This window comes from Eumetopias jubatus, unplaced genomic scaffold (genome assembly GCF_037043125.1).
Source record: "Eumetopias jubatus isolate StellerSeaLion01/CBP00866 unplaced genomic scaffold, mEumJub1_p1.0 scaffold_3, whole genome shotgun sequence".
Lineage (NCBI taxonomy): Eukaryota > Metazoa > Chordata > Mammalia > Carnivora > Otariidae > Eumetopias > Eumetopias jubatus.
The window spans coordinates 93,733,598-93,760,348 of NW_028274809.1; the positions used below are offsets into that span (position 1 = coordinate 93,733,598).

Below are 26,751 nucleotides of genomic sequence, written 5' to 3' on the forward strand. Positions count from 1 at the left end.
TTAATGTTAAGTTGAATAGAGACTTTAACCACTGTATGCCCATTTCTTTTGTAAAATGTGCATGATTTAGGGCTTATTCTAGCTTTAAAATAACATGATATTGTGTTGTATAGGTAAGGCATTTACCCTTGTGCTCTCTAAGAGATGAACTTATAAATGGTCATGTACATCTTTATAAAATTAAGTTATGTGAATTCAATATAACTAATATTTTAAATAACAGGTTATTTTGTCTCTAAGTCCAGTCACAAATGGTTAGAAAATAACATAATTTGCTTAATGAATTTTAAAAGTCCTCATAATCTTGTGCTTTTTATTAACTATGTAATCCAATTGATTTTACGTTAGAAAATTATTTTGATGATAATGCTCTTTTTTTAAATTTTTTATTGTTATGTTAATCACCATATATTACATCATTAGTTTTGGATGTAGTGTTCCATGTTTCATTGTTTGTGCATAACACCCAGTGCTCCACGCAGAACGTGCCCTCTTTAATACCCATCACCAGGCTAACCCATCCCCCCACCCCCTCCCCTCTAGAACCCTCAGTTTGTTTTTCAGAGTCCATCGTCTCTTATGGTTCGTCTCCCCCTCTGATTCCCCCCTTCATTCTTCCCTTCCTGCTATCTTCTTCTTCTTTTTTTTTATTCTTAACATATATTGCATTATTTGTGTCAGAGGTACAGATCTGTGATTCAATAGTCTTGCACAATTCACAGCACTTGCTATAGCACATACCCTCCCCAATGTCTATCACCCAGCCACCTCATCCCTCCCACCCCCCCACCACTCCAGCAACCCTCAGTTTGTTTCCTGAGATTAAGAATTCCTCATATCAGTGAGGTCATATTTGATGATAATACTCTTAAGTAAATATTTGATTAATATTTTCATTCAAAATATTTCAGCATTTATTTACTTATATATTTATGTATTTCTAATTTATTTTTATTTTAGATGGGTCTAGGAAAGACAATCCAGGCAATTGCAATTGCTTACTTCTATAAGGAGGAATGGCCTCTTTTAATAGTGGTCCCTTCATCTTTGAGATATCCCTGGACAGAAGAAATAGAGAAATGGATCCCAGAGCTGGGTCCAGAAGATATCAGTGTTATTCAGAATAAAACTGACGTGGGGTAAGAACGATTTTTTCATCATTAAAGGGGGGGGAAAAATAAAAGCTTTCCATGTATTTAGTGTATACTGATGTTTGGAATAAAGTACAATCTATAAGTCATAATTTGGAACTAAGAGAATAGTGTGGAGAATTTTATTTTACATTTTTAAATATGAATTATTTATCTGAAACCCAACAGTATATTTGATGTTTAATTCCTTTATGATATATTTTTAAATGTAAATACATATACTTTTGAAGATTTATGTAATATATCTATTTTATAAATACTTTAAATATACTTAAAGCTGATGATTTTGTGGTTGGAAATTAAATTTCCCAACTTTTCAATGATTGATTTGAACGTTGTGAACTTTTGTTGTCTGCATCAATGGCAGATTTTCCTTTCCAAGTTGTTGGTTAATATGCAAGTTTTATATATAACTCAAAATTAGTATTAACCAGTTTTATTTTCTTTATTATATTTATAATTTTAATATTTTCTATATTGAATATTCTCGCTTTGTGATTATTTGAAGTATCTCCCAAAAATAAATCATAAAATAGCTACTGGGTTTTTAAAATTTGTTTTCTAGCCATTGGGATAAACCAATCTATTTGAATATTAGTAATTTGTTACATTGTGTTTCTAGGTGAGTTATGCAAATTATCATGTTTCCAGAAGTTCAAAATTACCACTTTCTGATCCTCAAATAAAAGGCAATATACATATTTGAAATAAATGTCTGTTAATAGTTACATTTTTTATTATGATTTTATTGTATTGTGTTCTCTAGGATTGTTAACATAAAGACTATTTGTAGAAATAATTTTGGCCTTTGTGAATGTCCTGACAAAATAGTTGGAGGCCTTTTCTCTTTTGACCTTTGAACTAAAATTCTATAAAATATATTTTTATGGGTCTAAGGAAATTTGGACAATATTTACATAGTCAAAATAAAATGTTGGCAATAATTATAAATTTCCTCTTCTTCAGTAAAACTGTATAAAATTTAAGACTTAAGGATTTAGAGAATGTAGAATGAACTGAGGTATTTATAGCCACTTTTTGTTAGCTATATTTTATCTGAAAGTTTACATTTAATTTTCTTAAAATATGTATCTTCTGTCATCTTTTATTTAGTTCATATAGTTTTCCTTATTTTTTAGGAAATAATTTTCTACAATTAAGTAGAGGCGAATATTTTTATTTGGATAACATTTGGTATCTGTTAGATAGTACTACAACCCAGAGTATAAATTTTCTCAAGGATGTCACCTTAGGGAAAGAAAAACTTAGCCAATGTCTTCCAGGTGCTTAAGAAACAACTTTAGATATATACCAATATCTGGCAACATGTATTTACCAAAAATACATGTAACTCCTTTTGGCATATGCCCCTTATGCCTGGACTGTTCTCAGTGGATGTTCAAGCCCTTGTCTTCTGTATATGGTTCTCAGTATACCTAAGTTAGTAATATTTATTCTACACTTTTCTTCTGAAAGCTTTCCTAGCATTTGACTACAAAAAGAAAATTTTAAGTCTCTATATTAGATAGATTTACCCAGGGCTTAAAATGTAGTTGACATTAAGAAAAACATGCGATTATTAATATTATGCACACAATATGGGAACACCCAAATACATAAAATATTTATTAACAAAAATAAAGGAACTACTCAATAGTAGTACAATAATAGTAGTGGTCTTTAACACGTCACTTACATTAAATAAACAGATCATCCAAACAGAAGATCAACAAGGAAACAATGGCTTTGAATGACACACTCGACCAGATGGATTTAACAGATATACTCAAAACATTCCATCCTAACACAGCTTAATACACATTCTTTTCAAGTTCACTTTGGAACATTCTCCAGAATAGATCCCATATTAGACCACAAAACAAGTCTCAACAATTTCAAAAAGATCTAGATCCTACCATGCATCTTTTCTGATCACAACACTATGAAACTAGAAATCAACCACAACAAATAATCTGGAAAGAACACAAATGCATGGAGGTTAAATAACATGTTCCTAAATAATAAATGGATCAACCAAGAAGTCAAAGAAGAAATAAAAAATTGCTAAGAGAGTAATGCAAATGAAAACACAGTGATCCGTCCTCTCTTGGGTCCTCACTTCCAAGATGACCAAGAAAAGAAGGAATAATTGTGCCAAAAAGGGCCACAGCCACGTGCAGACACTTCACTGCACCAACTATGCCTGTTGTGTGCCCAAGAAGAAAGCCATTAAGAAATTCGTTACTCAAAACATAGTAGAGGGCAACCGTAGTCAGGGACATTTCCAAAGTGAGTATCTTCAATGCCTTTGTTCTCCCCAAGCTGTATGTGAAACTACATTCCTGTGTGAGTTGTACCATACACAACAAGGTAGTCAGGAATTGCTCTCCTGAAGCAAAGAAGAACTGAACACCCCCATCCCGATTTAGACCTGTGTGTGTGACCACCACCAAAGCCCATGTGAGGAGCTAAGACATTCAAGACTGAAGAAAAACTATTCTTCGGGAAAAAAATAATAAATGGAGATAATACTTTAAAAACAAACAAACAAAAGACTCTCTCTAAAAAGAGAGAGAGGTTTTAAATTTAAAAAATCAAAAATGAAGAAGGAGGTATAACAACCAACACTCTGGAAATACATAAGATTACAAGAGATTATAGAAAATTTGAACAGGCCAGTTACCAGCAATGTATTTGAATCAGTATTCAAAAACTCAAACAAAAGTCCAGGAGCAGATCAATTCACAGTAGAATTCTACCAAACATTTTTTTTAAAAATTTTTTAATTTATTTTAGAGAGAGTATGCAAGCTGGGGGCAGAGCAGTGGAGGGACAGAGGGAGAGGGAGAGAAAGAATACCAAGCAGGCTTGATGCTCAATGTGAAGCCCGACATGGGGCCCGATCCCACAACCCTGAGATCACAACCCAAGCTGAAATCAGAAGTTGGACACTTAACCACTGAGCCACCCAGGTACCCCTCTCCCAAACATTTAAAGAAGCATTAATACCTATTCTTCTCAAACTATTCCAGAAAACAGAAAAGTAAGGAAAACTTCAAATCATTCTATTAGGTCACCATTACCATGATACCAAGACCAGAAAAAAGACCACCAAAAGAGAACTGCATGCCAATATCCCTTATGCACATAGATGCAAAATCCTCAAAAAAAACACAAAAAAACACAAAATACTAGCAGAGTAAATCCAACAATATATTTTTTTTAAATCATTTGCCAGGATCCATTGGGATTTATTTCCAGGATGCAGGGATGGTTTAGTATTCATAAATCAGTCAACAAGTTCCATTACATCACATCACTAAGAGAACAGATAAGAACCATATGATCATTTTAATAGATGCAGAAAAAGCATTTGACAACTACAAGATTCATTCATAATAAAAACCCTCAACAAAGTAGGTTTAGAGAGAACATACCTCAACATAATAAAGTTCTTATATGAAAAACCCACAGCTAACATCATCATTAATGGGGAAAGCTGAGAGCTTTTCCCTAAGGTCGGGAACAAGACAGGGATGTCCATTCTCACTTTTTTATTCAACATAGTACAGAAAGTCCTAGCCACAGCAAACAGACAAAAAGGCATCCAAATTGGAAAGGAAGAAGTAAAACTTTCACTATTTGCAGATGATGTGATATGCTATATATAAAACTATAAAGACTCCACCAAAAAATTACTAGAACTGATAAATGAATTCAGTAATATCACAAGACACAAAATGTACAGAAATCTATTGCATGTCTATACACTAATAATGAAGCAGCGGAAAGAGAAATCAAGAAAACAATCCCATTTATAGTTGCACCAAAAATAGTAAGATACCTAGAAATAAACTTAACCAAAGAGGTGAAAGACCTGTACTCTGAAAACTATAAAACATTGATGAAAGAAATTGAGGACAACACAAAGAAATGGAAATACATTCTCTGCTCATGGATTGGAAGAATAAATATTGTTAAAATGTCTTTACTACCCAAAGCAATCTACACAATGAATGCAATCCCTATCAAAATACCAACCGCATTTTTAACAGAACTGGAATAAACAATCCTAAATTTTATTTGGAACCACAAAAGACCCTGAATAGCCAGAGCAGTCTTGAAAAAAAACAAAACAAAACTGGAGACATCATAATTCCAGACTTCAAGTTATAATACAAAGCTATAGTAATCAAAACAGTATGGTACTGGCACAAAAATTGACACACATCAATCAGTGTAACAGAATAGAAAACCCAGAAATAAACCCATAATTATATGGTCAATTAATCTTCGACAAAGGAGGCAAGAATATGCAATGGGAAAAAGACAGTATTTCAACAAATCATGCTGAGAAAACTGGACAGCAACATGCAAAAGAATGAAATTGGACTACTTTCTTTTTTAAAAAAATTTTTAAAGATTTCATTTATTTATTTGACAGAGAAAGAGAGAGAGCATAAGCAGGGGGAGCAGCAGGCAGAGGGAGAAGTAGGATCCCCACTGAGCAAGGAGCCTGATGCGGAACTCGATCCCAGGACTCTGGGATCATGACCTGACCTGAAGGCAGATGCTTAGCCGACTGTGCCACCCAGGCACCCCAAAACTGGACTACTTCTTACATCATATAGAAAAATAAACTCAAAATGGATTAAGGACCTAAATGTGAGACCCGAAACTATAAAAATCCTCCAAGAGAGCATGGGCAATAATTTCTCTGAATCAGCTGTAGCAACTTTTTTCTAGATATGTCTCCTGAGGCAAGGGAAACAAAAGCAAAAATAAACTATTGGGATTACATCAAAATAAAAAGCTTCTGCACAGTTAAGGAAACCATCAATAAATCTAAAGGCAGCCTGCTGAATGGAAGACATTTGGAAATGACCTGTGTGATTAAGGAATAGAATCCAAAAAAAATAAAGAACTTATACAACTCAACATCAAAGTGCTCCAAAATGTCAGCTTCAGTTTTGGTGGAAATAAAACCAGGCTTTCTTTTTTTATTTATTTTTATTTTTTCCTTAGTTTTTAATTTTAATTTTAAATTTTTTATATTTTCTTTTCTTTTTTCTTTGGTATCAGGCTTATAGTTTATTGGTTTGTTTCCTTTTCTCATTTTTTTGGATTTTTTTAAGATTTACTTATTTATTTTAGAAAGAGTGTGTGCAAACAGGGGGAGGGGCAGAGGGAGTGAAACACAAGCAAGCCCCCTGCTGAGCAGGGAGCCCAACATGGGGCTTGATTCCTCAACCCTGAAATCATGGCCTGAGCCAAAACTAAGAGTAGGACCCCCAGCCAACAGCCACCCAGGCGCTCCCCACACCATTTTTAAATCTGGCTTATCTTAACAAATCAAAGCACACCTAGTTAAAGGTCCAAACACTCCCCACTGCAAGCAAGGAGGAACTCTGTAGAGGACTGATCTGTGGGAATGAGCAGCCAAAGCACAATAGCAGAGTGCACACAGCATACGCCAGCAACACTTCCTGACATGCCAGCCCCTGGACAGTGTGTGACCCCTTCTTAATATAGTATTACTCTCAGGAGCAGGAAACATAACAAGTTTTCATAATATGCAAAATACAGAAACCTAAATGACAAGATGGAGGAATTCTCCCCAAAAGAAAGATCAAAAAGAAATCACAAGCAGAGATTTGATCAAAACAGATATAAGTAGTATATCTGAATAAGAATTTAGAACAGTCATGAGAATACTAGCTGGGCATGAAAGAAACATAGAAGACACCAGAGAAACCCTGGCTGTAGCTATACAACACCTAAAACCTAGTCAGGCCAAAATAAAAAATGCTACAACTGAGATTCAAAACCGACTAAATGTACTCACAATGAGGATGGAAGAAGCAGAGGATTGAATAGGTGATACAGAAGATAAAATTATGGAAAATAATGAAAAAAAGAGGGAAATAAAACTATTAGATCATGAATTGAGACTTAGAGAACTCAGTGACTCCACAAAGCACAATAATATCTGTATCAAAGGAGTTCCAGAAAAAGAAGAGCAGGAAAAAGGGGCAGAAGGTTTATTTGAACAAATTATAGTTGAGAACTTCCCTAATCTGGGAAAGGAAACAGGCATTCAAGTCTAAGAGGCACAGAGAACTACCCTCCAAATCAATAAAAACAGGTAAACACCAAGATATATCATAGTGCAGCTTGCAAAATTCAAAGATAAAGAGAGAATTCTGAAAGCAGCTAGGGACAAAAGGTCCTTAACCTACAAGGGTAGTAACAGCAGACCTGTCCAAAGAAAGTTGGCAGGCCAGAAAGGAGTGTTATGATATATTCAACATGCTAAATGGGGAAAATATGAAGATGAGAATACTTTATCCAGCAAGGCTGTCATTCAGAATAGAAGGAGATAGAGTTTCTAAGACAAGCGAAACCAAAGGAGTTCATGAACACTAAACCAGTTCTGCAAGAAATACTAAAGGGGACCCTTTGAGCAGGAAGGAGAGACGAAAAGCAACAAAGACTAGAAAGGAACAGACACAATCCACAGGAACAGCAACTTTACTGGTAATATGATGGCAGTAAATCCATATCTCTCAATAACTACTCTGAATGTAAATGGACTCAATGCTTCAGTGAAAAGACATAGGGTATCAGAGTGGTTAAAGAAAACAGGACCCATTGATATGCTGCTTACAATAGACTCGTTTTAGACCCAAAGACACCTCCAGATGGAAAGTGAGGGGATGGACAACCATCTATCATACTAATGAACATCAAAAGAAAGCTGGAGCAGCCATACTTATATCAGACAAACTAGATTTTAAACCAATGTCTGTAACAAGAGATGAAGAAGGACACTATATCATAATAAAGGGGTCTATCCAACAAGAAGATCTAAAAATTGTAAATATTTTTGCCCCCAACTTGGGAGCAGCCAATTATATAAATCAGTTAGTAACAAACTTAAACTCATTGATAATACAATAATAATAGGGGACTTTATTTTTGTTAAAGATTTTATTTATTTAAAAGAGAGAGCACACAAGCAGGGGGAGCAGCAGAGGGAGAAGGAGAAGCAGACTCCCCACTGAGCAGGGAATCCAACCAATGTGGGGCTCAATCTCAGTCCTGAGATTGTGACCTGAGCCGAAGTCAGCTGCTTAACCAACTGAGCCATCCAGGCGCCCCATTAATAGTGGACTTTAACACCCCACTCACAGCATCAGACAGGTCATCTAAGCAGAAGATCAACAAGTAAACAAGGGCTTTGAATGACACATTGGACCAGATGGACTTAACAGACATATTCAGAGCATTTCATCCTAAAGCAGCAGAATACACATTGTCTTTGAGTGCACATGGATCATTGTCCAGAAGAGATTACATGCTGGGTCACAACTCAGGCCTTAATGGGTACAAAAAAATTGAGATCATACCATGCATATTTTAGACCACAATGCTATGAAACTTACAACCACAAGTAAAAATTTGGAAAGACCGCAAATACATGGATGTTAAAGAACATCCTACTAAAGAATGAATGGGTTAACCAGGAAATTAAAGAAGAAATTAAAAAATACATGGAAGCAAATGAAAATGAAAACACAACAGTCCAAAACCTTTGGGATGTGGCAAAGGCAGTCCTAAGAGGGAAGGTCTTCCTCAAGAAGCAAGAAAAGCCTCAAATACAAAACCTAACCTTACACCTAAAGGAGATGGAAAAAGACAAGCAAATAATGCCTAAAACCAACAAAAGAAGGGAAATAATTAAGATTAGAACATAAATAAATGATATAGAAATTAAAAAAAAAACAGTAGAACAGATCGATGAAACTAGAAGCTGGTTCTTTGAAAGAATTAATGAAATTGAGAAACACCTACCCAGATTTATCCAAAAAGAAAAGAGGAAGGACCCAAATAAATAAATACATGAATGAAAGAGGAGAGATCACAACCACACTGCAGAAATACAATTGTAAGAGAATAGTATGAGCAATTATATGCCAAAATATTGAGCAATCTGCAAGAAATGGACACATTCCTAGAAACATATAAACTACCAAGACTGAAACAGGAAGAAATAGAAAATTTGAATAGACCCATAACCAGGAAAGAAATTGAATCAGTAATCAAAAATCTCCCAACAAACAAGAGTCCAAGGTTGGATGGCTTCCCTGAGGAATTCTACCAAACATTTAAAGAATTAATTCCTATTCTTCTGAAGCTGTTCCAAAAAATAAAAATGTAGGGAAAACTTCCAAACTCATTAAATGAGGCCAGCATCACCTTGATTTCAAAATAAGACAAAGACCCCACTAAAAAGGAGAATTACAGACCAGTATCCTTGATGAGCATGGATCCAAAAATTCTCAACAGGAGACTAGCTAATTGAATCCAACAGTACATTAAAAGGATTATTCACCATAATCAAGTATGATTTATTTCTAGGCTGCAGGGGTAGTTCAATATCCACAAATTAATCAACAGGATTATGTTAATGAAGAGTAAGAACAATATGTCTTCTCAATAGATGCAGAGAAAGCATTCAACAAAACATAGCATCCTTTTTTTTTTTAAAGATCTTATTTATTTATTTGACAGAGAGAGACACAGTGAGAGAAGGAACACAAGCATAGGGAGTGGGAAAGGGAGAAGCAGGGTTCCTGCCGAGCAGGGAGCCTGATGCGGGACTCGATCTCAGCACCCTGGGATCATGACCTGAGCCGAAGGCAGATGCTTAATGACTGAGCCACCTAGGTGCCCCAACATAGCATCCGTTCTTAATGAAAACCCTGAAAAGAGTAAGGATAGAAAGAACATAACTCCGGATCATAAAGGCCATATACAAAAGACCCACAGGTAATACCATCCTTAGTGGGGAAAAACTGAGAGCTTTTCCCCTAAGATCAGGAACACAACAGGGATGTCCATTCTCACCACTGTTGTTCAGTATACTACTGGTTCAGCCGGTTTTATAAATGAATAAATATCTTCTGCACAGCAAAGGAATAAAAGCTGCATAGCAAAGGAAACAATCAACAAAACTAAAAGGCAACTGATGGAATGGAAAAAGGTATTTGCAAATGATATATCAGATAAGGGGCTAGTATCCAAAATCTATAAAGAACTTATTAAACTTAATACCCCCCAAAACAAATAATGGTCAGTTAAGAGTTGGGCAGAAGGCATGAATAGACACTTTTCCAAAGAAAACATCCAGAGGCTAATAGACACATAAAAAAAAAAATGCTCAACATCACTTATCATCAGGGAAATACAAATCAAAACCATAATGAAATACCACTTCACACCTGTCAGAATGGCTAAAATGAACAACTCAGGAAACAACAGACGTTGGCGAGGTTGCAGAGAAAGGGGAACCTTTTGTAACTGTTGGTGGGAATGCAACCTGGTGCAGCCATTCTGGAAAACAGTATGGAGGTTCCTCAAAAAGTTAAAACAGAATAACCCTACAACCCAGCAATTGCACTACTAGGTATTTATCCAAAGGATATGAAAATGCTGATTGAAAGAGGCACATGCACCCCAACTTTGTAATAGCACTATCAAGAATAGCCAAATTATGGGGCGTGTGGGTGGCTCGGTCGTTAAGCGTCTGCCTTCAGCTCAGGTCATGATCCCAGGGTCCTGGGATTGAGCCCCAGGTTGGGCTCTCTGCTCAGCGGGAAGCCTGCTTCTCCCTCTCCCACTCCCCCTGCTTGTGTTCCTGCTCTCGCTATCTCTCTGTCAAATAAATAAATAAAATCTTAAAAAAAAAAAAAAGAATAGCCAAATTATGGAAAGAGCCCAAATGTCCGTTGACTGATGAATGGATAAAGAGGATGTGGTATATATAAACTATGGACTATTACTTGGCAATCTAAAAGAATGAAATCTTGCCATTTGCAACAACGTGGTTGGAACTAGAGTATACTATGGTAAGCGAAATAAGTCAGAGAAAGAAAAATACTGTATGATTTCACTCATGTGGAATTTAAGAAACAATACAGATTAACACAGAAGAAGGAAAGGAAAAATAAAATAAGATAACAGGGAGGGAGCAAACCATAAGAGACTCTTAACTATAGAGAAGAAACTAAGGGTTGAGGGAGGGGAGGTGCCTGGGAGAATGTGCTAAATGGGTGATGGGCATTAAAGAGGGCACTTGGGTGTTATATGTAAGTGATGAATCAATAAATTCTATTCCTGAAACCAATACTATACTATATGTTAACTAAGTTGAATTTAAATTGAAGGAAAAAAAAAGAAAACTACCATATGATCACACTACTGGGTATTCCCCTAAGAATATGAAAACACTAATTCCAAAGGATATACACACTCCAATTTTTTTGCAGCATTATTTACAATACCCAAATTATGGAATCAGCCCAAATGTCCATTGACGGATGAATGGATGAAGATGTGGTATATACATGATGGGATACTATTCAGCCATAAAAAAGAATGAAATCTTGCCATTTACACCAACCTGCTGTATTATAGAGTATAATACTAAGTGAAATAAGCCAATCAGAGAAAGACAAATATCATATGATCTCACTTGTATGTGGTATTTAAGAAACAAAACAAATGAACAAGGAGAAAAGAGACAAACCAAGAAACAGACTCTTATCTGTAGAGAACAAATAGATGCTTATCAGAGGGGAGGTGGGGGGGGTGGATGAATGAAAGAGGTGAAGAGGATTAAGGGTAAACTTATCTTGATGGTTACTGGGTGATATATGGAATTGTTGAATCACTATATTATACACCTGAAACTAATATAACACTGTTGTTAACTACACTGGAATTAAAATTTTAAAAATAAATTAAAAAAAATTTTTAAATGCAATTGTTGTGTCGTTGTATTGTGCTATTTAGGAGCTCTGCCATTTCTCTTAGGAAGAGGAACTGCAGAAGATTGACTCTATCCTGTATATTTTTACTGGTGATATAGAAAATGCAAAAGTAATGTGTTTTATTATTAATGCATTTATTTGTCCAGTTATTTCATTCTACAAACTGGTTAGGAGCCTATCACTATACATACAAAGATGAATAAAATACATTCTTTGTCCTCATCAGTTTTATGAGGTAGCAAGGGAGATAAATATGTACATGAATAATTTCATTACAACATAGGAAAAAATACTATAGATGTGTGAATAATTAAGTAGTTCAAAATATGAGCAATCTCTTTAGTCCAGTGTTTGTCTGCATAAAGTTGTATCCTCCTCTCCTTTCCCATGCTTTGGATCACCCCTCAGCCAGTGAATTTTTGTTGTCACAATTTCAAGCATTCTGCTGGCCTTTAATGTGACAGTCCAGGAATATGAAATGCCTTGCAGTACACTGGACAGCCCTGCAATACTAAGTATTGTCTTCAAAATTCCAATAGCACCTGGCTTGAAAAATATTGCTATCCTCTTTGTGGGAAGGCTTCAAGGAATAGTCAATTAATATTTGCATATCCACTTTATCTATGATTCTAGATGCCTGGAAATAAATATTCTTAGAGAGTAATGTCCTTATCCTAGTAAAATGTGGCTTGGTGGATGTCAAACTCTTCCAAAGACCATTTAACCAAATATTTGGTTTTGGTTATCCTTTAAATTTTGGATTCTGGTTAATCATACCTGAAAACTAAAGTCTTAAGAGAAATTGAGGTTTAGCAGTGTAATACCATCCCTTTTATTTTTCCCCTTATTTTCTTTGTTTTCCTTCTCCTGAAGAGTTGTGTTGTTTATGGATAATTTGGTTACTGAAATATTTTTTAAATTACATTGATTTTTTTTCTTTTCTAGGAGAATATCAACCAGCAAAGTGACAGTTCTGGGTTATGGTCTTTTAACCGCAGATGCAGAGACTTTGATAGATGCATTGAATAATCAGAAATTCAACATAGTTATAGTGGATGAATCACACTACATGAAGTCCAGGAACGCAACCCGCAGCAAGATTTTATTGCCAATAGTACAGAAAGCCAAACGAGCCATTCTTCTTACAGGAACTCCAGCTTTGGGAAGGCCTGAAGAGGTATTAAAGTCCTTAAATTTTGGCTTAAAAGAAGTCTTTCACCAAAAATAATCATTGGGAATTTCTAGATGGCTATTAATGGTTAAATGTATCTTTTCTATGACCGTTTTCTCTGTTTACATGTGAACCTTACCTGTGCTTGTACATGTGTAGAAAAAAATAGTTTTTACTTTCAGCATAAGGTTTTCATATTTAGTATACATTTGTAATTTTCATCACATTTGTTTTCTTGTGATTCTTACATGGTTTTAGTCTTCATTTGTCCAGTTTGTTTGACATTATAAGGATATAATTTAGGATTGGAGTTTAATCTATTTTGTATCTTTTGAATTGCATTACAGAACTTCTTTCTGTTTCTCTTTTACTTCAAGATACATGTTTTGGGGGCACCTGGGTGGCTCAGTCAGTTGGGCGTCAGACTCTTGGTTTTGGCTCAGATCATGATTTCGGGGTTGTGGGATGAGCCCTGCTTAGGGCTCCACACTGAGCACAGAGTTTACCCGAGATTCTCCTTCTCTCCCTCTCCCTCTGCCGTTATCCCTACTTGCACTCTCTCTCTAAGATAAACAAATAAATGTTAAATAAAAAAAAAAAGATCCGTAGTCTGGGAAGGTATAGGTATCTAAACTTATGTTCAGATCAGGTAGAATAACTACTTGGATGGAGAAATAAGGCATTTGTTTGATACCCCCATTTAGCTTTACCACTCTAAGAGCTGTGCAGAGTGTGGAGTAGTTAAGGGGTTGGGAGGAAGAAATGACAGGTGAAATTCTTATGAGTCTATAAGGGTCATTGTAACCTAGAGAAGCCCTTTCCATTAACGAACACTGAGTTACAGAAAAAAATGTACTTTTTGTCTTGTAGGGTTTAAAAATTAAAGGAAATACTGGTTTGAAAGTATCTTGCTATGTGCCCTGGCACATGGTAAGCACTCAACATACAGTAGCCATTTTTATTATTGATTAGTAAGCCAAGCGTGGGAGACAGCTGTTGATATGGTATATTAAGGTCATTGATTTTCAGATGTTAAACCAACTTTATATTCCATGATAAATCTCTCTTGACTGGATGTCATCCTTTTTCTTTGTTCCTGGATTCAGTTTGCTCTATTTTGTTGATGATTTTTGTGTGTATGTTCACAAAAATAGTGATCTGTAGTTTTATCGTTACATCTTTGGTTTTGGTGTCAAGGCAATACTGGTTTCACAGAATGAGGTGGGAAGTATTCTCTCCTTTTCTGTTTCTAAGAGGAGTTTGTGAAACACTGGTATTACTTCTTTTTTAAATGTTTGGTAGAATTTGGTGGTGAACCCATCTGGGCCTGAGTTTTTTCTTTGTGGATAATTTTTGAATTAATCATTCAGTCTGTTCACTGAATATTATGTCTATTCAATTGTATATTTCTTCTTGAGCAAGTTTGATACATATCTTTATAGGAATTTTTCCATTTTATCTAAGGTATCTAAGTTATTAGCATACAGTTGTTCATAATATTCCCTTATAATCCTTTGTGTTTCTGTGAGGTTGATAGTAATGTCCCCTCCTTTATTTGTGTTTTTAGTAACTTGAGTCTTTTCTCTCTCTTTTTTTTAATTTGGTTAATGTAAGCTAAAATTTTGTCAATTTTCTCATTCTTATCAAAACCAGTATTTGGTTTCATTGATTATTTTTTCTGTTGTTTTTCCAATCTCTATGTTGTTTATTTCCATTCTAGTCTTCATTATGTTACTCCTTCTGTCTGTTTTGCATTTTGTGTACTCCTTCTTTCCCAGTGTCTTAAGGTGGAAAGTTAGATGATTGATTTGAGATCTTTTTTTTTTTTCAAGATTTTATTTATTTATTTGACAGAGAGAGAGAGAGCACTAGCAAGGGAAGGGGCAAGGGAGAAGGAGAAGCAGGCTCCCCGCTGAGCAGAGAGCTTGACATGGGGCTCGATCCCAGGACCCTGGGATCATGACCTGAGTTGAAGGCAGATGCTTAACCGACTGAGCCACCCAGGTGCCCCATGAGATCTATTTTCTTTTTTTAATGGAGACATATACAGCTATATATTTCAATCCTTGGATAACACACTGGCAATTACTTAGAAAGTTAAAAATAGAATTACCATAAGATGTAGCAATTCCATTTTTAAGTTTACACACAAAAAACTGAAAACATATGTTCACAAAAAAAAACTGTATACAGATGTTCATAGTAGTATTATTTGTAATATCCAAAAAAGTAGTAAGAAACCAGTGTCCATAACTGATGAATGGATATTGAAAATGCAGCCATAAAAAGGAATGAAATACTGATACATTCTAAAACATGGATGAACCTTGAAAGCATTATGCTAAGTGAATGAAGTCAGACACAGAGGCTACATATTGTATAATTCTCTTTATGTGAAATATCCAGAAAGGCGAAGTAATGGAAATAGCAATCAGATTAGTGATTGCCAGGATTGAGGGAGAGAGAGAATGGGAAATGACTAGTAATGGGTATGGCGTTCCTGTCTGTAGTGATAAAAATATTTAAGAATTAGATAGTGGTGATTGAGGCATTTTGTGAATATACTAAGAGCCACTGAATTGTACACTTTAAAAGTGTGAATAATGAAAGTGGTATATGAATTATTTCTCACTAAAGCAGGTGTTTTAAAAATGTATACTAAAATAACAATGAGATACTACTATGTGCAGTGTATCAAAGTTATAAAAATGAAAAGATTTCATGATACTATTGATGGGACCTGCTTTTTACAGTGGAACACAATAACATCCATCAAACTTCAAAAAGCATATATCTTAAACACACCTATTTCATTTCTAAAAATATATCCTACAGACTCATCTAATGGAAATACCAATTGGCAGGTGGGTGGGTAAGTGGATGGATAGATGGATAAATAGATAAATGATGGATAGATGAGATGTAGACATTATACTTACGCCTACATATATATAAGCACACATACACACACATAGACTTACCTGAAGTTATTAATTTTATAATTATATAAAAGCTAGGAACAGCCTATAGGTCCATGATCAGGAGACTGTTTAAATACTTTACAGTACTTCTACATGATAATGGGTGCTATGAGCCTTTAAATGGTACTTTATTATAGTAATACCATGGTTTAGATAATTTTTAAAACTAAGTAAAAATAGATGTATATGTACTCTAATGATGCCTAAGACATGTTTTAGGGGACAGAATCCTAGTTTTATATGTATAATAGCATCTTCATGTGAATAAAAGAGAATATATACATATCCCTATATAGGCATACAAAATATGTAAATGTATTTTAGAGAAAAGTGTAGCAGTTACCCCTGAAGAATAGGGTGGCAAAGATGGGTGGATGGAAGAAAAGGAGGAGGCTGAGAAAGAAGAGATGGATTTTTTTTACTCCACTATTTTTTTAACTAGATTTATCATAGTAATAATATTTACTTGAAAATGTTGCGACATATTGAGAACACTTGTATTGTTACAGCTTTTCATGCAGATTGAAGCTCTCTTTCCACAAAAATTTGGAACATGGACGGAGTATGCCAAAAGATACTGTAATGCACATATCAGGTATGACAAACTACTTGCTATAAATTTTAATTCTTGCATATTTACTGTGAACATTAAGGTTTTATTAGTCATTCTTTGTTCCAGTGCTTTTCAAACCTGTGGTAGCTATGGAATAATTTCTTCAAGTAAAATCTTGGGGGTGCCTGGGTGGCTCAATCAGTTAAGCATTTGCCTTCGGCTCAGGTCATGATCTCAGGGTCCTGGGATCAAGCCCAGCATCAGGCTCGCTGCTCCATGGGGAGCCTGCACCTCCCCCTGGGCTCATGCTCTCTCCCTCTCCCTCTCAAATAAATAAATAAATCTTTTTTAAAAATTAAAAAAAAAAATCTTGTGTGAAAGACCTATACATAAAATAAATAAAAGAAATAGATAATGGCATTTTTTCTTTAATTTTTTACCTTCCATTTTATTTTTGAAATTATTTATTTGTATTGACTGGATAAATGTGCAGAATGTACAAAATTGAAAAGTAAGTTCCCATTCCACTCATGTCTCCCAGCCAGCCATTTTCCTTCCCAGGTAACCAGTGTTGGCAATTAATTGTGTATCTTTTTGGAGATACTCCATGCATGAAAAACCATATGTGATTATGTGTGTATAATATTGTTTCATTTTATTTCTACATATATAGTAATATAAGGTATACATTGTTCTGTGGTTTGCTCTCTTCACCTAATATCTATTAGAGATCCTTCCATATCAGTTTTTGAGCTTTGACGTTCTTTTTTTATTTTTAAATGCTGCATGTATTCCACTGTTTGCATGCACTCTAATTTATTGAGTCTACTACCAATAGACGTCTGTTTGTGGTACATAGCTGTTGCATACAATACCACAATGAATATCCTTGCATGTTTTGAGAGGCAGTACATTATATTGGCAAAAAGCATGGAAAACTAGAGCTAGACCACCTGTCTTTCATATTCATATCGAGTACTTACCGCGTTTCATTTTACGAAAGTTACTCTACCTCCCCATACCTTCATGTCTTCAGCTGTAAAAAGAGAAAATTATTCCTATCTCAGAGAGTTATTAGGAGACTTACATTAGCTAATATTTGTAAAGGGCTTGAATAGTCAGTGGCACACAGTGAGCACTCAATAATTATGAGTTATTTTAATATTTCATGTCACACACAGGACTAAATCTGTTGGATAAATTTATAGAATTGGAATTGCTGGCACAAAAGGGCATGTGTATTTTTATATTTTTTAGATTGTTTTTTTTTCTTGACGTTGTCGTTTATTTTTTTTTTAACCTTTTAAAAAGTTTTTGGCACTACAAGTTTCTATAAAGAATAGAAGTGACAAATTTAAAACACATGAAAGTTTTTCCTAGTTCTTAAGAACAATATATATAAAGTCTGAAGCAACCAAAGTATGAATACAGCTAATAGAAAATAAAGAATGTAATTTTTAAATTCTCTCTTTATACAGTTCATCAAGATTAAACAAAACATATTGTTGCAGACTGCTCTACTAACATTATACTAGTTTATATTCCTACCAGCAATAAGATTGTCTCTTTCCCCACACTTTTCCAACCTGTTCAGATAGTATTTTATCTTGCCAATGTCTTCTGACTGTTGCCTTCTTATGTTATTAAATGCAGTTGAGCATTTTTTCATGCATGTAAGAGACATTTATACTTTTTTTCCTGCTAATTTCTGTTTATGTTCTTTGCCCTTCATCCTACTAAACTTACTGGCTGTTTTTTTTCTTATTGATATATTGGAAATCTTTATATATTATAGAAATCAGCTCTTTGTCTGTGATAGGAGTCTCTCACATTATTTCCCCAGTGTGTGTTTGTGTGTGTGTGTGTGTGTGTGTGTGTGTATGTGTATGTGTATGTTTTCCTTTATCCTTTCTACAAATTTTTAAAGTAACCCTAGTGTGTTTTGATACTTTTTAAAGGGCTGTAGAACAGAGATAGGAGTCCTTCCAAATTGTTTGTATGAAGGCATTTCACTGATAGCAAAATCAGACAATATCATACAGAAAAAAAGGACTTTTTTACTTAAGATTATGAATGTAGAAATCTTCAATATTAATATAAACCAGAAACTCATGAAAAGACGTAATATGTTAATCAGATGCAAATGGAATTCATATCAGCAAGTATTGTTTAATATTAGAAAATGTATTAATATAGTCATGTTACTAATGAAAAGGAAAAACTTCATTATATCATCTCCATATATGCTGAGATGTAATTTGATAAAATTCAGCACCCATCCTTTTATAATATTTAATAATTTTTAAATTATTGAAGTATAGTTGGCATATAATGATAAATTAATTTCAGGTGTACAACATAGTTATTTGACAATTCTGTACATTACTCAGTGCTCACCATGGTAAGTATAGTGACCATCTGTCACCATACAACGTTATTACAATGTTACTGACTTTATTCCATATACTGTACTTTTCATCTACATGTTTTATTTATTCTATAACTGGAAGATTGTACCTCCTAATCTCCTTTACCTATTTTACCCAGCTACCCACCTCCATTCCCCTCTGGCAACTACCAGTTTGTTCCCTGTGTTTTAAGAGTATGTTAGTTTGTTTGTTCATTTATTTTGTTTTTTAGACTCCACATGTAAGTTAAAGCATATGGTGTTTGTCTCTGTCTTATTTCACTTAGCATAATACCTTCTAGGTCCATCCATGTTGTCTTAAATGGCAAGATATCATTCCTTTTTATGGCTGATGATTATTTCTTGTATTTATATACCACATCTTCTTTATCCGTTCATCAGTGGACACTGGGGCTACTTCGATAATTTGGCTATTGTAAATGATGCTACTATAAACATAGGGGTGCATGTATATTTTGAATTAGTGTTTTTGTTTTCTTTGAGTAAATACCCACTAGTGGAATACTGGGTCAAATGGTATTTCTCTTTTTAATTTTTTGAGGAACTTCCATATTGTTTTCCACAGCGGTTGTACCAATTTAAATTCCCAGTAGCAGTGCACAAGGGATTCTTTTTCTCCACATCCTTGACAACACTTGTTATTTCTTTTGATACTAGTCATTCTGACTGGGTTATATTTAGAGGAAGCTGTAAATACAAATATGATTTGGAGAAGGCAGCACATTCAGATTTGCATTTCCTTGATGATTAGCAATGTTGATTGAGCATCTTTCCATGTGTCTATTGGCTATCTGTGTTTCTTCTTTGATAAAATGTCTATTCAGATCCTCTGCCCATCTTTTAATCACATTGTTTGCTTTTTTGGTGCTGAGTTTTTTAAGTCCTAATATATTTTGGATATTAACCCTTTATTGGATATATCACTGGCAAATATCTTTCCCCATTCTCTAGGTTGCCTTTTTATTTTGTTGATAGTTTCCTTTGCTTTGCAAAAGTTTTTTAGTTTGGTATAGTCCTAATATTTTATTTTCGCTTTTGTTTCCCTTGCCTGAGGAGACAGTCCATAAATACGTTGCTAAGGGTGATGTCTAAGAGATTACTGCATATGTTTTCTTTTATGAATTTTATGGTTTAAGGTCTCACATTTAGATCTTTAATCCATTTTAATTTTATTTTTGTGTATGGTATAAGAAAGTGGTCCATTTTCATTTTTTTGCATGTAGCTGTCCAGTTTTCACAACACCATTTATTGAAAAAACTGTCTTTAGCCACATCATATATTCTTGCTCCCTTTGTTGTAAATTAATTGACCATGTAAGTGTGGGTTTATTTCTGGGCTCTCTATCCCATTCCATTAATCTATGTGTTTGTTTTTGTGCCAGTGCCATATTCTGTGAATACTGTGTCTTTGTATTCTAGTTTGAAATCAGGGATTGTGATACCTCTGGCTTTGTTCTTTTTTTTTTAAGATTGCTTTGGCTATTCGAGGTCTTTTGTAGTTCCATATGAATTTTAGGATTCTTCTAGTCCTGTGAAAAATGTCATTAGTATTGTAGTAGGGATTGCATTGATTCTGTAGATTGCTTTGGTTAGTGTGTACGTTATAACAAGATTAATACCTCCAATCCATGACTATGTGGTTTTTAATAATCTTAATGTATATGTGTGTATGTGTTCTATACTCAAAGCCACTGTATCTTATGAAACTTTAAATCCAGAGCAAGGATGTTCACTGATATCACAGTTTACTTTATTTGGGCAGCACTAATCAGTTCAATTACCCCCAAAAAAGGCAAAAATTAGAAAGAAAAAGGCAAAATTATCATTATTTGCAGCTGATATTATTTATTTGGAAAACCTGAGGGGATCAGCTCAAAAATGCACAAAAGAGAATTTATTAAGATGTCCTAGCACAGAGTTACTATTTAAAAAATCAATTGTCTTAAATACGTAAATAATAATAAATAGTTTTAACATATAATGCAAAATAGACATGATACTACAAAATTGTTAGGAAGCTCTTTGTCACAATTATTGCAGACTATAAATGCCAAAAGTTTGCTTACATAAAAACAGATGTACTAATTGCAGTTATCTTTGGGGGACTAGGAAATCCTAAATGGTCAGAAAGTATTCCATCTTTTCTGATTATCAGGACTTTCATATGACAACAAAAGTGTATAACTGTCCCTTTCTTGATTATTAACACATGCTGTTTCAAAGAAAAGTTTATATTTTGGAAATGCTTTATGATTGGGGAGATTGTGTTCTGTTTTCTGTTTACTAGAGAAAGCCATTTCAAGATTATTATGCTTCTCAAAAGACATTTTCTTCCAGATTCCATTTAAAAATTTCTGTTACTCCTTTTCTTCATTACCTTGAAACCAGTATGGTATCATAGACTCTGATTCAGATCAAGGCACTTCCTGGCATTTTAAGTTAGTTTGGAATGTTAAATTTTTTCCATAATGTTTTCCTTTCATGAAGATGTCATTTTCACGCTATAATTTTGCAGAAAGCAAATTATGGTTAGTTATTCAGTTCTAGACCCATATTTTATATTTGAAATATCATGACTGTATTCAAATTAAGCTAAATGAAGCTTGAGCAAAAATACAACTTTATCTTTGTACAGTTTATTAGATACATATATGATCACAAACAGAAGTATACTAATACAAATGTGGTTTGGCGATGAGAAGTCTAGGTATAGATGACTACTTATCTGGTTTGATTTGAGAGTCACAGAAAAAGTATTACTCAACCAGAACATCCCATATCCACAGTCCTTTACATCACTCACTCTTCTGCATTATATTTAGAGGACACTAGAAATGCAAATATGATTTGGATAAGGCAGCACATTCACTTGTCAACCATTAGCACATTAGAGCTAGAAAAGACTTTACAGATCACCCAGTTCCCCTCTGTCACTTTATTACCTGGCAACATTAAATGGCTTGCCTAGTATTTGACTTCATCTTCCATTTTTTTTTTTCACGTTTCCTGACAGTAAGAAAGACCTCAGGAATGGCAACTTTAATAAAGTTCTTTTACACAGAAAAAGAGGACACATAGATAATCCAGTGAAGCATTCTGTTATCAGCAGCCACTTTCAAAAGGCACAATATGGGAACACAAATTTGTCCTCCCTGATGTCATGGTTAAAGGTTAAGAATATCTCAGCATATTTTTACGAAAACTTATCAAATTTTCTAAACCTTCTTTACTGCTGATATTTTGTGCCATTTCCACCTCTTAGGAGAAATAGTTGTCTAAATTTTTGTGAGAGGGAAAATGCTGAATGATAGTACATATTAAACATATTTATAGCCATTTTCCAAAAGTGTTAATTAATAGGTATGTCAGCTTCAAGAAATGTCTCTTATGGAATTGCACTGTACTTTGTCCTCAGCACTGTCACATTTAATGTTCTTAACCATGGGCTAAATAGAGGTCAAGTCTATTCCATTTGCAAATGGCTCAAATCTGAGAGAAATAGTTAATATACTGGGTGGCAGAGATAAGTTTGAAAAATAATTAGATAAAAATTAATAGGACAAATCCTGCACTTATGCTTAGAAAGTCTGCTTTGTGTGGAAGGGATTTGAGAAATCATCACCTATTATCACTAGTTTAGTTCAAAAAGACTTTTGGTTTTGAATACCCCTAGGCTAAATTTAAGCCAACTGTCATAACTAATAAAAATAAAGTAATATTGGGACTTATTATTCAGATGAACATTCAGAGTAAGTGATGGTTCTGCTCCACTCCTTGATTAGACTACATCTGGAATATGGTTTAATTTTGATTAACCCATTCAAAAATATTTAAAGGGTATCTGTTATTTGCCATGCCTTGTGTTAAGCATCAGATATGCATTAGAGAACAAGACCTACATGGTTTCTTTTTTTTTTTTTTTTTAAGATTTTATTTATTTGACAGAGAGAGAGATAGCGAGAGCAGGAACACAAGCAGGGGGAGTGGGAGAGGGAGAAGCAGGCTTCCCGCGGAGCAGGGAGCCCGATGTGGGACTCAATCCCAGGACCCTGGGATCATGACCTGAGCCAAAGGCAGATGCTTAATGACTGAGCCACCCAGGTGCCCGACCTACATGGTTTCAATCTTCACCGAGTTCTCAAGTCAAACACTAACCAGATAATAACGGTTGTGATGAGTGTCATAAAAGGGAAGTAAAGGATGTTATGGTGGAGTTTAACAGAGTGAACTATCAAGTCAGAAAGGACAGAAGGGGTATCCTGTGAGTAAGTGATATCTATTTGCATTCCAGGAAGAGGAATTTTATGTGCTAAGCCTGAGAGCCAGAGAGACTGCTAGGCCTTTGAGGAACTAAAAGTAGTCCAGGTCATATAAATATTCTTGAATTAATAGAAGAGAGTCTCAAGTCAAAATGGAGTTGGGCATGGGTCATATTATATGGGGTCTTTTTCTTCATCAGAATAGCAGTAAGAAGGCATTGGAAGGTGTTTTTTCCTTTTTAGTTATTAGTGCTACAGGATTTTTCTGTTAGTAAAATATACATAAGAAAATTTACTATTTTAACCATTTTTGAGTTTATAGTTCATTTATATTAAGTACATTCACATTGTTGTGCAAACATCACTACCATCCATTTCCAGAACTTATTCATCACCCCAAACAGTTAAACAGTAACTCTCCATTTCTCCTGCCCCCTAGCCCCTGCATTGTGGGGTTTTAAAGCATGAAAGGCACAAACATGACTAGGTGTACAAGTTTGGTTTGTTATTTTTTAAGACAACATTTTCACATTGTTCAACTTTCTAAATCTATATGAGTATATACCTTGAGAAATCTCCCTTTCACTCACTTTTTTTTCTGGAAACTCTAGGTAGTTTTTAATTTTTCCACAAAAATTGTATGCATTTTCAAGGGAATTCACATTTTTTTACCCAGATACTTGATAGTGTAAACATACACAGTGTTTTTTACTTATTTGTCCTTTTTTTGTATATGTAAATAATTTCATCCTTTTTTTATGGCTGCATGGTGTTATTGAGATCCATAGTTTCTGGGGTGACAAGAAGTTGAGGCAGTTTCCGTATGGTGACTTTTGTTTTTTTCAGGGAATGGGAAAGACAGTTATATGTTTAGAGAAATGGAAAAGTAGAGAACTGAATGTTTGATGAGTGTCGACACTGTGAAATATTGCTGAAAGGGAGAGTGAGATCATGAGATTAGTGTGATTGAATTGATAGCCGCACTAAGTAACCATTTGAGAACAGAAATTTAGGTTTAACCAGTGCTCTCAAATGTACGATTTCCCCAGGAGCACCCAGCAGTGTGGGTATGGTCTTAGGAAAGGCTTTTGATTGGATCTGTCCAAGATTTTGGTTACCAGCTTGTGATGCATGGACTGAGGGACAAGGAAATTATGCAATACTGATAAAAGGAAAGGTAATGTATGGACTGGGAAATCCACACAAGGTGAGGAAAGACATGAAGACAGGAAGGATGTTGTGGATATGGTCAAAGTGGAGCAGTCAGTTGACAGAAAGGTCCTGATGTGATAGTTAAGATACAATGGGTACAAGTGAACAAGTGGGCGAGAAGAGTGGGGCAGTACCGAGTGGAATGTCTGAATTTACCAGGTAGAGCTGTTTTTCAGCTGGTTATAGTCATGGGAATGGAATGGTTGGAGGAGAGTTTTAGAAGGCCACTGGAGGTAGGAATGTGAGGAACTGAGAGGGAACTAAAAGTCATATTGTAGGAAGCATGTTAACAAATGAAAACACAGCTGGGAAAGGGTGACAAGAATAGTGAGAGTATTTCATATTCGTCTCTACAAATGCCTATATTATTGATTGCCTACTATATTTAAGACATTATTTCGGACCTGCCGGCAATATAAAGATGAGCAAGACATAGTGCTTGATCTTATGAAGCCTATAGGAATTTGAAAAACAGAGGGCTTGGGGGGAGCAAGTCTTTAAATATTTAAAGATCTATCATGTTTTAAAGGAATTAGACTTTTGTCTTTGTGGCCTTAGGGGGCAAAACTGTTATCAATGAATGAAACTTGATAGGGTGATAGATTTAGGTTTAATATGAGTAAGAGCTTACACATACATGTAATATGACAAAAAAATCATGTAATACTATATAATAAAACTGGAACAAAAAATACTATAACAAGTATACTAACAAGTAAATTGTTTTCATTTTTTCTTTATAGCCTGTATGTAATGCTATCATCTGCTAATTTCATTTAGCATCACCCATCCCATGTTTTAACTTGTCTTTCTCGGTTGTTTTATTGTCCCTTAAAATTTAAAGATAGTGTATTGCTTTGGAAAAATGATTATTTTAACAGATTAAACAAGAAAATTTTTTTAAGTAAGTAAAGACTAACAACTCTCACTATGTAGAAATAACCATTAAAAAGTTATTTTAATAACTTTCTCTTTAGATAATTTCTCTGCTTAGGTCAATAAGGACAGAGAAAGAGGGAGATAGATAGGTAGGCAATTTTAAAATAAATAAATAGAGCCATATTATACATACTCTTAGATATTGTGCTTTTTCATTGAATACTATTTTTAGAATAGCTTTCTACATCAATAACTAAAATATATCATTTTTATTAGCTGCATATTGCATTTTGTACATAAGCTATATATTTTAGATATATTATCTTTAATTCTTTCAAGAATTCTATAAGGATGATGACGATATGTCCATTTTATAGATGAGTAAACTGAGATTTTGGAAAGGTTAAGTCCCTTGTTCAAATCACAAAACTAAAAAGTGAAAGAGCAGTAATTTAAACACCCATTGTCACCATTTTTCTTCCATTCTCTTTCTGGTGTTTGAATTATTTGGTAATTCAAGGTCCACGTCTATATGAGTCACTAAATAATTAGAAAAAATGGGCTAAATAAATTAAATATTGTTCTCTAAAAGATCAAGTAGATTGTTTCTTAGTCAACTTTTTATCTTATAATTAATTATTTCCTTTTTCTGTCTTCTGGTTTTTGATAAAGCCATCACAATTTTTTTATTCAAAGACTCCAACAGATCTATCAACTTCCAGAATGTCAGATGAACACATAAAGTAATCTTTTTTTTTTTCATATTCCTGGAGGCCGCCTTCTCACAAGCCTGTTCTGCTCTAATTTCCAACTGCTTTATCTTTGCACATAGGTGCACAGGTGTCATCCTGAATTTTCTTTTGCCATTCTACTATATTGCATACCAAAATTCCTGGATTCTATGACTTTTGTTTTTTCCTTTATTTTTTCGTCCTCTTTTTAATATTTTATTATGGAAAAAATTCAATATATACAGAAATAGAATAGTATAATGAACTCCCCATGTGCTCTTCATCAGCTTGGATATTTATCAATTCATAGCCAGTCTTGCTTTAGCTATACAGGCATGCCTCATTTTATTGTGCTTTGCTTTATTTTGCTTCACGGATAGTGCAGTTTTTACAAATTGAAGGTTTTTGACAACTTTATGCCTAGCAAGTCTATCAGGGCTATTTTTTAAATAGCATTTTGCTCACATCTTGTGTCTGTGTCACATTTTCATAATTCTCTTAATATTTCAAACTTTTTCATTATAATTATATTTGGTTATGTGATCTATGAT

General features: G+C 34.4%; 1 protein-coding gene and 1 pseudogene across 3 annotated transcripts in view; both read left to right on the forward strand.

Moving 5' to 3' along the window:
• ZRANB3 (zinc finger RANBP2-type containing 3) overlaps positions 1–26,751 on the forward strand; it is a 295,703-nt gene that overhangs the window by 161,060 nt on the left and 107,892 nt on the right. For all 3 annotated transcript variants that reach the window (XM_088021735.1, XM_028101349.2, XM_028101348.2), the window contains 3 exons: positions 961–1,139; positions 12,932–13,163; positions 16,648–16,733. In XM_088021735.1, coding sequence (XP_087877861.1) covers positions 961–1,139; positions 12,932–13,163; positions 16,648–16,733 — 497 coding nt within the window. The remainder of the gene's footprint in view (positions 1–960; positions 1,140–12,931; positions 13,164–16,647; positions 16,734–26,751) is intronic.
• LOC148164721 (small ribosomal subunit protein eS26 pseudogene) lies at positions 3,278–3,579 on the forward strand (annotated as a pseudogene).